The sequence below is a fragment of the Sciurus carolinensis genome, chromosome X (assembly GCF_902686445.1).
Source record: "Sciurus carolinensis chromosome X, mSciCar1.2, whole genome shotgun sequence".
NCBI classification, from domain to species: Eukaryota; Metazoa; Chordata; class Mammalia; order Rodentia; family Sciuridae; genus Sciurus; species Sciurus carolinensis.
In genome coordinates, this window is record NC_062232.1 from 53022605 (window position 1) to 53037676 (window position 15072).

General features: G+C 38.7%; 1 protein-coding gene across 1 annotated transcript in view; it reads left to right on the plus strand.

Annotated features, from left to right (window-relative positions):
• Positions 1 to 2281: 2281 nt before the first annotated feature.
• Eda (ectodysplasin A) overlaps positions 2282 to 15072 on the plus strand; it is a 370621-nt gene continuing 357830 nt past the window's right edge. The window contains 1 exon segment of the mRNA XM_053743337.1: positions 2282 to 2815. Within this exon segment, the coding sequence (XP_053599312.1) occupies positions 2420 to 2815 (396 nt within the window). The 5' untranslated portion in view covers positions 2282 to 2419.

Genomic DNA, 15072 nt, shown 5'->3' on the forward strand with positions numbered 1-15072 from the left:
ATATGCTCTTTCAGTGGGGCACCAAAATGAGGTCCCAGGTCAGATACAATTCCCAAGGCTTTTGAGGGCAATAGTGCAACCTAGGGTCTCAGGCAAGCTGTTAAAAGCCTGGTAGAACATGGTAAGCTGAGACCAGTATGGTCCCTGAGCATCATTACCACCGCCACCAGAAGATGGCTATCATTTGTTCTCCTTTAATGTTGGAGGAAGTAGGGGTGGCCTCTTTAAACTGAGTATGTAACAAAGACATCATAGGCAGTGTGAGATAGATACAACACAATTGAATAACTGTTACAATTCAAACTCCTCATTTTTCAGTTGGAGAAACTAAGCCCCCTCCCTCCACCCCCCCCCCCAAAAAAAAGCATGGTGACTTGCTAAGAATGACCCAGCAAAGTAGTGGTAGAGTCAGGTTTCCTGACTCCTGGTCTAGCATCCTTTCCAATAATCCTGGACTGTGATAATTAAGGTAAATCAGCCTGGCAGTTTTCCTAGCATCTAGAATTCCTGGTCTGGACAAGCAGGACTTGAGAGCAGCTGTTAAAAGTCTTCCTTTCCCCTTATCTGTATTATGATGATGATATTCTTTGTAAACTTTCTATTTCAAGGATTAAGGTTAAAGAGAGGACAAAAAGATGTTTTTGAAGCATAGAGACAATTCAGGAAGGGTAGGGAAGAAAAGTTGTCTGTGGCTAAGCTCTTTAAGGCTTATGACCTCTGTGCTCTCTGGACTGACCTCCCCATTGCACGCTTTTGGTTTTGTTTTGATTCTTTTCTTTTGTCTTCTTTTCTGTTACCCTCTGTGTTTTTCTTTTCTCTCAGGAGCCTAGGTCTTATGCCTACCCATTAGAGCTCCAGGGCATCACTAAGCCTCCTTGGTGGCACTCAGGATGTCTGCTTCGAGTTGATAAAGTTGCTAATTATTCGTTCCTCAATAAAATGAGAATGAGAACATATAGTGGCTAAAAAACCATGCATGATTCCCCTGCTACAGTCATTTAGTTCTCTATAATCTGAGACTAGTAACTCTTGTCAATGGTGACTCTTGACTAAACTAATCCTTTCCATCCTTCATTTCAGGGTCTATTGTTCTGACATTTGCCACTTTCCCCCCCCCTCTGAACCCGTTTCTGATTGGTGCAGCTGTTGAAGATGCTGCAGTTGCAGCAGTGTACATCTGGAACATTTGGCTGACTTGTTGAACTTCCCCCAGGGAGTACTCCAGGGGAAGGATGGGAGGGGTGGAGAGGCCAGAACAGTTGCCTGCAAACAGAGATGCCAATAGTGTCTGGCCATTCTGTGGACCACCATTGTAAAAATCCACCTCATTGTGTCCCTCAGTTTCCCTACTTATTCCTTGAAGGCACACGTTATCCACTCAAAAGCCCCCCCATCAGTGGAAGAGGAGAAACTATTCTGACTGGATTTTCTCATGCAGCACCTTCTGCTTTTAAAAAGGGATCACGATTTATATTTGCTAAATTAATTGGTATATCAAGAGATCCTTGGTGACTGTTTTTACCTTTCAAGGGACAACATCACTTCAGTTCCACTTGGAACAGATAGCCTTCTCCATGACTTAGATTGAGCCCTGAGACACACTCCAGGAGTGAGGCTGCCTGATTCCCAGTCCCTTTGGCTCCCAGGCTCCTAGGTCTCCTTTTCTTCTGGCGAGCCATTGGATTGCAAACACAGCAGGCATGGTTTCATTCCAAACCCAGAACTGTTTTAATTAGTTTAACGTCTGTTAAACGCTTTGAAGATTGAAAGCAACAGATAAGTACTGGATGATGTTATTAACAACTGCAGTTAATTGCAAACATTTCTATTAATGCTAGTTTCTGCCTCCTTTTCTTTGCTGTACCTACTTTCCAAGGTTCCCAAATTCTTCTCAGCCTCCCCCTCCTTTCCTCCCCCGTACTGGCGCTGAAGGGTTAAACCAGGGCGGAGTCCAGAGATGAACGACAGCAGGAGTCACCAACTGGTACGGAGCAAGCGGGAAGAGCTGGGTGGGGCCCTCAGGGAGAGGCGAACCCTCACGCCCCCAGGCCCCGCCCCGCGGCTAGAGGCCCAGACTGAACGGCAAGGGGCGGGGCGCCGAGGCTTGGCGGCCCAGTGGTTGGGCGTCCCGGCAGCCCCTTGAGGGATGGGGCGGGGTCGACCGGGACCTCCTCCCTCATTCCCTCGGCGGGCGGAGCCGCCCCTCTCTCCCGCCCCTCCTCCTCCCTTTCCCACCCCTCCGACTGGAGCTGCACATGCGGCTGCTCCCTGTTCCGTCCCGCCCAGCCACCGTCGCGCAGGCACGGGTCCCTGCAGCCCCCAGCCGATGGCAGGACAGTAGTCGCCTGTCAGGGGTCGTGAACGACTGAGGCAGACGCAGCAGCTCCCGGGCCTCAGAGAGTGGGTGTCTCCGGAGGCCATGGGCTACCCTGAAGTAGAGCGCAGGGAACCCCTGCCTGCGGCAGCGCCACGGGAGCGGGGGAACCAGGGCTGCGGCTGTCGCGGGGCCCCTGCCCGGGCGGGCGAAGGGAACAGCTGCCGGCTCTTCCTGGGTTTCTTTGGCCTCTCGCTAGCCCTCCACCTGCTGACGTTGTGCTGCTACCTAGAGTTGCGGTCCGAGTTGCGGCGGGAACGGGGAGCTGAGTCCCGCCTTGGCGGCCCTGGCACCCCTGGCACCTCTGGCACGCTGAGCAGTCTCGGTGGCCTCGACCCTGACGGTCGCATCACCCGCCACTTTGGGCAGCCGTTACCTCAACAGCAGCCCTTGGAACCGGGAGAAACTACACTCCCCCCTGACTCCCAGGACCGGCACCAGGTGAGTCACCTAGTAGGGGCGGCGGTGGTGGCGGAGGCCCCCTTCCCTAGTGAGTAGGGCGGGGGCCCTCCACCACAAGGCGGGGAGGGGACTTGGCCACTTGGAGCCAAGTTAGAGGGCAGGACCAGGGAGGGGGCAGGCGAGCAGCAGAGGCGTTGTCTAGGGCAGGTTGTCTGTCCTGGGTCGCTGGCTCAGCTCACCCAGACTCTCTCAGGTCCCCTTGACTTGGAAACTCTAGCCTGCGCCCGCCGCCCGGGGCTATGTGCTGCCTTGGGAAAAGTTGGCGACGCTCCCGCCCGGGCTCGGCGAGGAGGTGCCCGCGCTGCCCCCCTAGCCGACTAACGGCGAGCAGCTTGGCCCTCCTGCTCCTGCTGAGATTCTCTGCCCGCGGTGCTTGTTTTTTCGTGTCCAGAGCTGATGCCAGCACTAGCAGGCTCTTCTTTGGAGTTGGAGCTGTAAACAGCTGAAATAACTGCTCCACGCCCGTTGAAACAACTTTTAACCATACTTTCAGCGCGGGGTCCTTGTGCGCTGACCAGAACGTGGGCTTGTTCACACTTACCTGCAATTTGAGACTGATTGTCCTCGGCGTTCTAGTGAGGATCAGCGCCCCTGAGGAATTCTGGTAGAAATATGCCGTCTTGCTAGACAACTTCTGAACAGCAATTTAAAAAATCTATGGAAATAAAACTCACCCTTTGCGTGCCGGTTCTGACTTAATTTTTATTATTTGAATGTGGTGTTGCGATACAGAGGGTAGGTGGGAAGCGCTTTCGTTACTGCTAGCCTAAGAACAGGAATCTACCAGTGGAACTCAGGAGTAGTCTCTCCCAAGTGCAGTTTTTTTTTTTTCAATCTATGATGTTTGTACCCTTATTAGCATACCATTAACTTTGGTGTTTCGTTTCTACTTTCTCCTAGCTCTTTATTCAAGTAAATTTAGTGCAGTTAATATAAGTATTATCTTGATTGCCACATTTTGTCTTACATGTGAAACTAAGGAGAAGTATCCAGTGATGCTTTTGCGGTGGTTAAAGGATAATTGTGAATTTGTACTTTTTGGCGAAGAGGACAAGTTGTGCAAATAAGTTCCTCAGCCTTCTATATCTACTACTACATCCAGAGTCATTATCACAATCTTTAAGCCTTATTTGTACTGCTTTGTCCTTCCATCCAAAGTTGTACAATTGATCACATTCGTGATAATACTGTGATTTTGGAACTGACATTTTTCTTTTTTACAGTGTGAGTTGTAAACTTGCCCTGAGCCTTAAAATGTCTTGCTAGCATACTCCAACTTATATAACAGCTTATCAAAAAGAGAATCAGCAGACATGCTTCTCATACTTGAAACTTTAAACACTGTAGCTAAATGATAATTAGCCAGGATTCTGGTTCCTTTATTTACCCCCACCCCACGCCCAATAGAAATACTAAGCAGCTGAACATTGATATTCTGTGAAAAGATGAAGGAATTCAACTTTCTTAGTCAAATGGTGGCCAAGACTTTTTGGCATTCAGGATGGACAGAGCCATGTTTTTAGACTGAGGATTAGCAGACAGCTGTACTCTAGGGCTTCTGTGATGGCATGGGACTCTCACAGGTCTGCAATGGCATTGAGTTGCCTGCCCTTTGGGTAGCACTGAATTATTTCTGTCTAGGTTTAAAACAAAAGTTTCTCTCTTCTGTTCTTTATTTTTTGTTTTAGTTTTTCTAAACAGTAGAAGCAAGGATACTGGCTCTCTAGTTTTGTTGACATCAATTTTGAATTGGAGGTTTTAGGAGTTGTAAGGGGCCATCTTAGTCCATTTTATTTCGTTCCCTTGAAGAACACCGGCTCCAAGGGGAAAGGGACTTGCCCAAGATTCACATAACGAGAGTCAAAACTAGGATGGAGTTGCTCTCCTAATTTGCAGTTTAGTGCCCATTCCTTCATAGCATACTACATACTGAGGCTTTTTTTTTGGCAGAGAGAGGGAATAGGGTGGAGCTCTGTAGTAGACTTTGTACAAAGCAGAGGGCTCAGATTTGTGTCCTTTTGTTCTACTCTACCCACATTTTGACCAGACTAAGTTTAATCCTGTATTCATTATTCATCCTAATCTTCACTTTCAGAAGATTTAGAGTATACTCTGAAAGGATTCTAGCTCAGATACAACTTAAGTTTCTCTGGAGAATATTGGTTTTCCTATATGATAAATAAATGCATGAATAAATAAATAAAGGAAAAGTTGATTGACTATTAAATTAGTACTACTATATCCTGGGTAAAAATTGTAGTGCCCTGGTGCACCCTCTGCTGGTTTTGCAGGGACATTTAATTGCAGTATCTGCTGACAGTCAAAATTTTAAGTTGTGCTGACATATTCTGATTCATAAATAAGGAAGTAAACAGCCTTGTGGGATTTGGCCACGTAGGTCATATTTTTATATTTTAGTTTTTCAACTCAAACAGCTGCTATTACAGCAACTCTTGGATAGAGAGGAAGAAAGATAAAAATATGCACCCTCCAATGGGCAATGCATTCAGGTTTCTCACCAGTTTATCTGCAAGGAATGAAAGCAAGCTGACAAGAATAAATTGCAGGAAGATCTCACGAGATCTAGTGAGCAGAACAGTCAGAGGTACTTCATTGTGTAAGGTCATGCAGTTAGGCAAAATAAACCTATCCATGCTTAGGAGATGATGGACTCTAGACTCTCAATTATGACCCAAGAAACAGATCATAGAAACCACTGTAAATGTCATACTTCGATTTAAAAGCTTTTGTAAAAGCAGATATAGAAGGAAGGAAGGAAGTGCAGTGAGGATATAAATTCGTGAGACCAGCAGAGTTTCTCCAAGGAAAATATTAGGAAAGTCTCCCAAGTGGGGACATGGTTACTGATGATAAAATGTGAGAGAGACATATCAGACTTTCTGGAATCATAACTGTTTCCTGTTGTTGGAGTAGCTGAGTAGCTCTAGATTTATCTGGATACTTGGTGGAGGTAATCATAAGGGATAGAGACATCTTACTAGTGTCTGAATCAGTTAATAAATAATATAAAAATAAAATAAAATATCACTGGCTCATTCTATACAGAATTTGTTCCAGTTGTGATTGTGCTCCTCAAGGATCAAGAATATAGTGGGCAGCCTCATGAAGTGAGTCAACAACAACAAAACAAAACCCTTATCTTTTCCATGTAAAAGATCAAAAGTGGATTTTCACCTATAACCAGACAGAAAAGTTTAGTGGCTGTTCCTCAAGAAAAACCGAGCAGCTGATAAAAGTCCCCAGAAACCAAATTAAATCAATGAAAAAGATGAAATGTTATCTTGTTTTTTTTTTTTATTTTCAGTCTGGAGAGAGAGAATTAGAGAAAAATGATCAAAGTCTTCCAAATCATGTGAGAGATGAGTATGGTTAATATGTTGGTGTAATTTAATAATCCAATTCAGGAAATAGAAAGTCTGATGTGCCAGACACAAAGTTAAGTATTAGATATATTTTAATGCTTGAAAAATTATTTTTGGAGGGAAACAAATAAATGTCGTATGTCAATTCATTGCCCCAAGTGATAGTCTAAACTATGGTTAAAATAATAAGAACTTTTTCAGTACTGTTAGGGATATTTGGGGTATGTTCCTAATTACTTGAGGTGATGTCATAGAAGTCAACTTTAACATTCTACAAAACATTTGTTGGTATAACTAGATAGTCCATTAGTGTATCCAGATTTGATATTACTTATGTTAAGACTGATTGATTACAAAAATAACTAGGTGTCTCAGGCAAGGTGGCACACTCCTGTAATCCCAGCAGCTTGGGAGGCTAAGGCTGGAGGATCACAAATTTGCAGCCAGACTTAGCAATTTAGCAAGACCCTCAGTAACGTAGACCTTATATCACAATAAAAAATAAGACAGGGCTGGGGAATGTAACTCAGTGGTTAAGTCCTCTGGGTTCAATCCCAGTACAAAAAGCAAAACAAACAAAAACAAACAAAAGAGAAAAAGAAAATAACCAGGTAATTCAAAGGGAACATAATGAATGAGCCCAGAAATTATTTTAAAGGTATAGGATTCAGATGAAAAATAGTTTTCTATGTGTTTTAAGTACAAACTTTTCAGTGTGACATTCAAGGTTCTTGATCAGCTGGCTTCATTATACCCATGTTATTTTCTATCTCTCTTACTTTACTCCTGCAAGCCATTTGCTATATCCTGTCTTGGGATCATTCTCTAGTTGTTATTGCTATTGTTTTTAATAAAACTTGTGTCTCCACAATGGAACTCCTCAGAAATCTATCTTCATTTTTGTCTTTTTCCATAATGCCAGACACAGTGCTAGTTACACTTAGGACACTCAAATACTTATTGAGTTGAATATTATTTGGGAACTTTGGAGGTGTTTATGTAAAACAAAGACATTTTCTCTTTATATAATAGACCTGTTTTCCTCAGGTTGTGCTAAGCCTGTGAACTGTCAGCCATGTTTAGGTGAGTAAATAGTTCCACTGCTAATGTTTCACTGGTTTCTAAAATAATTAGAAAGTGAAATGGAGAAGAACCCCAATCATGTGTTCATTTTCCATTTTCACACCTTACCTCTAAGATGGTGCAAAAAGCTTTCTGTAATGTATTGTTTGATGTTTTATTTGCTTTTAGGTCTCATCTTTTTCTCTTTTTCTCTTAGATCTTGTGAAAAATGATCTATAATTTATCTGTAACTACCTTATGGAGAAGATCTCTTTATACTTCAGAACTTCTGAAGTATAAAACCACTTAATTCCTAAGAATATAACTAAGAGAAACCACTTGCTTTACCTGCAGAGCAACCTTCATAGAGGACTATCTTTATCTGACACCTCTATAAATCCTTAGCACTTAGCTCTTCATTTCTTTACCTTCTTTCCTTTTCTTTACTTTCACATTGAAGAGAAAAGTGCACACAACATAATTGTACAATTTGATGAATTATTACAAGGTGAACATGCTCATGTTACTGGTACCCAGGTCAAGAAATAGAATATTACTAGCATCCCATAACTTCTAAGTTTCCCCATACCTATCCCAGTATTATTCTTTCCAAAGTTAATGATTATTCTGGCTTCTAACATCATAGTCTTATTTATTTTGAACTTTATATAAATGAAATCAATCATTATATATTCTTCTGGCTCTGGCATTGTTTTGATCAACACTATATTTGTGATATCCATTCATGTTGCATATAGCTATAATTTTTATTTGTATTTTTATACATTTATATTTTCTCTTATTTGAGTATATCATAGTTTATCTGTTCTTTAATAATAAGTATATGGATGTTTCCAGTTGGAAATTATAAATAATATTGTCACAAATATTATTGTACATGTCCTTTGGTTACATACATTTGTATTTCTGTTGGGTATATATCTAGGATGAGGATTGTGGGGTCATGGGGAATGCATATTTTTGACATTACTGATAATGATAGTATTTCTAAGTGATTGACAATGTGTGTTCTCTCCATTGGAGTATGAGAATTCCTGTTGTTCCACATCTTTTATTTAACTTGGTATTATTGGTTCTTTTAATCAAAGCCATTATGATGGGTGGGTTTGTAGTACTATCTCATGATTTTAGTTGACATTTCTCAGGAGACTACTGAGGTTGTGCTCTTTTTCATATTTTTGTTATTCCTTTGAATATGTTCTGTGAAGTTCCTGTACAATATTTTTTGCTTTTTGTTGTCAAGTTGTCTGCCCATTTATTATAGGTAGTTTCTTATAGATTTTTAGGAATTCATATGTGGCCTGGATATGAACTACTTTTGTATTTTTTATATTGCCAAATCATTCCAAAATATGTGCTTATCTTTCTTTATGGCATACCTTGATGAACAGAAGTCTTTGATTTTAATCATCAGTGTTTTTCAATATTTTTGTGGTTAGGATTTGTTGTTGTTTCATTTAAGAAATATCTTCCTAACTTAAGGTCATGTATACATAGTCTCCTATATTATCTTCTAGAAGCTTTATCCTTTTTTGCCGCTCACATTCAGACCCATGAATCACCTAGGACTGATTTTTGTGTATTATGAGGTTTAGAAATCAAGCTTCACTTCTTTCCATATAAATAAGGATTTTTCTCTATTTCTCGAAATTGTCTTCTTTGTCATGAAGAATTCAAGTGTCTGCATATATGCTAGATGGTTTTTTGAATGATTTGTTCTCTTCTGTTGGTCATTAGTACAGTTTCTTTTGCTATAACAAAATAACTGAGGCTGAAATTTTTTAACAAAGAAGAGGCTTGTTTAGCTCACAGTTTTGTAAATTCAAGAGCATTGTATCAGCATTTGCTTAGCTCTGGTGAAGTTCCCCTTGGACGAGTCATAACATGGCAGAGAAGTGGAAAGGGAAGCAGTCATGTGCAGAACAGGGCAAATTTGCATGAGGTTACATCACTGCATAATAAACTACTCTAGTGAGAACTCAGTCTTTAAGAAAAACAATAATCCCTTCTGAAAGCAGCACCAACAATGACCCAATTCACACTAGGCCCCACCTCTTAAAGATTCCACCATCTTAACACTGCTACACGGCTTATAAATCCTCTAGCACATAAAACCTTAAGGGACAAACCACAACACACAAATACCATAGTCTTTATCATTGGATGCTATAATAAACTCTTGATATTTGGAAAAGCAAATCCTTTCATCTTGTTCCCTTTCTTTAAAAGTATATTGAATATTCTTGTTCCTTGACCCTTTTCCATGGGTATTGTAGAGTCAACTTGTCATGTCCCATACACCTACACAAAAAAGATGAAAAGAAACTTGTTGGGATTTTTATTGAGATTGCATTGAATCTCAAAATCAATTTAGGAAGAACTTACATCTTTATAATATTCAGCCTTCCAATCCATGCACATGGCACATCCATTTATGATTTTTCTTTAGTTTTTCTTGATAATACTTTTTAAAAATGTTTTTTAGTTGTCAATAGAACTTTATTTTATTTATTTTATGCAGCGCTGAGAATTGAACCTAGTGCCTGACACATGCTAGGTAAGCGCTCTACCACTACAACCCCAGTCCCTTGATAGTACATTTTTACACTTCTTTATAGAGGTTTTATAAACCTTCCATTAGATATATACTTATTCTAAGTTTTTTGTTTATTTTTATGCCATTGTGGGTGGTATCTATGGTGGATATTGTGATCCACAACCCAAATCCCATTTCAGGAATTCAGGAATTATTCCCTCAACCATTGAAGTCAGAGCTCAGCAAAGAGTGCACTTTTGAGTTTTCCTTGATTGAGGAAAACTGTTTCACCCAAGAAAAAGCCTCTTCCAGTGCAGTCTGCATTCTCAAATTGGGAAATTATGAGAGGGCCATACATTTTCCCTTCTCTTACACATCTGTTGATCCCATAAGCACTTCCTAATAAAAGCCCTACATGGTATTCTGTGTCTTTCACTCTGCTTCATAGAAAACCCAATCTGGGGGCATGTATAATTTCAGTCTAATTTTAATTGATTATTGCTGATGTTTAGAATTCTAGTTTATTTTTATATATCTACTTTGCATCCAGAAACATGATGAATTCATTTATTAGTCTTAATCATTTATCTGTATGTTCTTTTGAATTTTCCACAAATACTATCAAATAGCTTGTGAAAAGTGATAAATTAAAAAAATCTTTATCTCTTCCTTTCCAAACTATATACTTTAAGGAATTTCTTTCTTATTTGAGTGACTTTCTTACTTTATTGAACTGTTGGAAAAATGGTGAATAGAAGTAGAAATAGCAGAGCTTGGTGTAGTGGCACACATCTGTAATCCCAGCAACTGGGAAGGCTGAGGCAGAAGGATCTCAAGTTCAAGGATAGCTTCAGCAACTTAGTGAGCCCTCAGCAACTTATTGAGACTGTCTCAAAATAAAAAGGGCTATGGATATAGCGCAGTAGTAGCGGGCCCCTGGGTTCAGTCCCCAGAACCATTTAAAGTAGTGATATCAAGGCTTCCTTTTTCTCTTTTCAACTTCAGAGGGAAATATTTTAGCATTTCACTGTTACTTAATGATGCTTGTAGTTTTATTGTTCTTATTGTTTTTAAGGTAAGCTTTATCAACTTAAAAAGTTCTCTTCTGGCCCTAGCTTACTAAGAATTTTGCTTTATTCATGGTCTCCTGTATCCTTGTAAAAACATGGTTTTCTTGCATGTATGGAGATAACCATATGATTTTTCTCCATTAATAATGTAGTATTAAACCAAACTTGCACCCTAGAATAAACCCTATTTATTCCTAATGCCCTATTCAGTATATATGACTGCATTTGTTTCGCTAACATTTCATTTAGAATCTTTGTATCTACATTTATGAGTGAGATTAGCATACAATTTTCTTTTATTATCAAGTTTGGATATCAAGGTTATGCTGTCCTTGTAATAGTGAAAATGTTTCATTTTATTTTTTGACTGTAAAATTTATTTAATATTGGTAATATTTCTTCCTTAAATGTTTGGTAGGATTACTGAAGTCATTTTGCTGTGGGCAAGAGTTAAATACTATATTTTATATCTCACTAGATACAGGAATTTAAGACATTATGTGCCAAAAAATACTTAGAAATAAATTTAAGGAGATGAGAGACTTATACACTGAAAATTCATAAAGTATTGATAAAAGAAATTGAAGAAGACACAAATAAATGAAAAGATTGCTTGTGTTTATAGATTGGAAGAATTAATATTGTTAAAATGTCTATATTACCCAGAGAGATCTGCCAATTCACTGCAATCTTCATCAAAATTCTAATGATATTTTATAGAAATCGAAAAAACAGTGCTAAAATTTGTATGCAACCACAAAAGATCTCAAATAACCAAAGCAATCTTAAGCAAACCAAACAAAACTAAAAATCTAAAACTGCAAAACCAAACCAAACCAAAAGCAAAACAAAACAGCAATAATAAAAACAACAAAAAGCAAACTGAAAACACTGCACTACCTGTCTTCAAAATGTACTACAAAGCTACACTAATCAAACAGCGTGGTACTGGCATAAAAACAGTCACATAGATCAGTGGAACACAATAGAGAACCTAGAAATAAATCCATGCATTTATGGTCAATTGATTTTTTTTTGACAAAGGTACCAAGAACCCACAATGGGGAAAGGACAATCTCTTCAATAAATGGGACAGGGAAAACTGGATATCCACATTCAAAATCATAAAGTTAGATCCTTATCTCACACAATATAAAAATCAACTCAAAATAGATTAATTTATGACCTGAAACCATAAAACTACTAGAAGAAAGCATAGGGGAAAAACTCTATGACATCAGTCTGGGCAATGATTTTTTTGGATACGACCCTAAAAGCACAGGCAACAAGAGCAAAAATAGAACAATGAGGTTACATCAAACTGAAAAGCTTCTGCACAGCAAAGAAAACAATCAACATATTAAAAAGGCAACTTATAGAATAGAAGAATATATTTGCATAACCATAATGGATTAATATCCAAAATACAGGAGCTCAAATATATCAATAGCAAGAAAAGAAATAACCCTATTAGAATATGTGCAAAATATGTGATAAACATTTATCAAAAGAAAACATACAATAAGTATATGAAAGAAATGCTCAATATCACTAATTGTCAGGGAAAGGCAAATCAAAACAACAATGAGATATCACCTAATACCTGTTATAATGGCGATTATAAAAAAGAAAAGCCAGGTGTGGTGGTGGAAATCTGTTATCCCAGTGACTCAGGAGGCTGTGGTAGGAGGTTTGTAAGTTCAAGGCTAACCTGGGCACCTTAGAAAGATCCTGTCTCAAAAATAAAACAAAGCAAAAACAGGCTGGGGATATAGCTTAGTGGTAGAGCATTTGCCTAGCATGTGCAAGGCTCTGGTTTCCATACCCCAGTACCTGCCTCCCACAAAAAAAAAAAAAAAGATGGAAGATCACAAGTGTTGGTGAACAGGTGAAAATAAAGGGAGCTCTTGCACACTGTTGGTGGGAATATAAATTAGTACAGCCATTATATGATTCAACAATTCTACTATGGGGTATATATCCAAAAGAAATGAAATGCATATATAGAAGAGACATCTGCTCTCCTGTGTTCTTTGCAGTGTTCTTTGCAGCACTATTTACAGTAGCCAAGATATAGAATCAGCCAGTGTCCACCAGTGGATGGATAAAAAAATGTGGTATATGTACACAATGCAATACTATTCAGTTTAAAAAGAAGGAAAACCTGCCTTTTGTGGCAACATGGATGAATCTAGAGGACATTATACTAGGTAAAATAAACAATTAAATGGTGCAGTCATTTAGTTCACACAAGACATTATTGTTTTATAGCCAAATTCGTTTAGATTGTTCCTATGTTTGCTTTTAAAATTACTTTTCATTCCTTAATTACTTCTCAAGTTTCCATCTGGGATAATTTCCTTCTGCTCTAATAACACCCTTTAACATGTCCTTTAGTATGTGTCTGCTATTAATTTTTCTAGGTTAGCTGTTTTTTTTTTTCTTTCAGAAGCTTGAAGATACCATGTTATTGCCTACTGGCTTCCATTACACCTGCTGAGAAATAGCTGAAAATTTTATATTTGCTTCTTTGAAGGAAATTGCCCTTTTTTGCAGTACTGGGAATTAAGCCAGGGTGCTCTACCACAAGCCACATCCCCAGCCCTTTTTACTTAGCCCTTTTTATTTTTTAATTTTGAGATAGGGTCTCATCTTGAACTTGAGATCCTCCTACCTCAGCCTCCCTTAGTAGTTAGAATTATAGATGTGCACCACTAGTGCCTGGCCTTATTCTCTCTCTTAAAAAAATTGAATTTCAACCTTGTCTTAGTTTAGTCTACGTAGTCTGTTCTAACAAAATACTATAAACTCAGTGACTTATAAACAATAGATATTTGTTGCTGACAGTTTCAGAGGTTGGGAATTCCAGGATCAAGACACTGACAGATTTGGTGTTTTGTGAGATTCTACTTCCTAGGACTTTTTGCTGTATCCTCACAGGATGGAAGAGATGAATGAGTTCTCTTGGGACTATTTTATAAGGAAACTAATTTCATTCATGAAGGGCTGTCCTCCTAATTTAATCACCTCCAAAGACCTTACTTCCTAATATCACCATACTAATAATTAGATTTCAACATATGAATTTTGGAGAGACAAACATTTAGCCCATAGCAAACTTGTAGATATTTTCTCAGCATCTATTATATCTCTTTCATACTTTTCTCTATATTCTAATATTTTTCCTTTCTTATTTTGGATATTTTCTTCTGATTTACCTTATAATTCATTAATTCTCTTTTTACATTTGTATTATCTTTTGAACTCACCCATTGAGTTCTCAATATCACTTATCTCACACATAAATATGTACCTAGACAAAAACATATATAATACATATATGTGTGTGTGTGTGTGTGTGTGTATATATACTCTATCTATCTATCTATACACTAAGTTGCCAAGGCTCGCCTCAAACTTGTGATCCTTCCACCTCAGTTTCCAAAGAATCTGAGATTATAGGCATGTGCCACCATGTCTAGTTTATCACATGTATTTTTATTTCTAGAATTTTCCTTTGATTCTTTTTTTATGGTACTGGGGGTTGAATCTAGGCAGTACTCTATTATGGAGCTATACCCCAGGCCCTGGTTCTTTTTAAAGATAGTGTTCAATTCTTTGCCAAAACTCCCAATCAAGTCTTTTCTTTTTTGAAATATTAACCATAATTATGTAATAACTTTCATTTGATAACCATTATCCCAATCCTTGAGAGTGTTCCTATTATATATTGCATACCTTGATCTTTTATCACTTTGGCTGTTTCTTAATATGTCTTGTTAGTTTTGATCAAATGGCAAATATTGAATATGAAAAATTATAGTAGAGATGTTTTGAGGCTTCAGTTATTTTTATCCAGAAAGGGTTTATGCTTCTGAAAAATGTTTCACAGTATTAGCATTCCTTCATTACTTTAATCCTATATGAAATTGAGGTACTCTGAAGTGGCCTTCAGGCCAAATGAAGGTTGATTTACCCTTCTTTTTAGTATCTATCCCTTCTAAATTAGAACTCAAAGCTTGTGGGTTTTTCTAGAGTTCCCCATCTTCAATGTGTCCTGAATTACAATTTCTGTTCTCTTAGCTTTATGAGTCTGTCAAAAGCTGTGCTCTTTCAGCTGATGCATCTGTGATCAGCCAATGACCTTAGAAGAAAAACAACTTC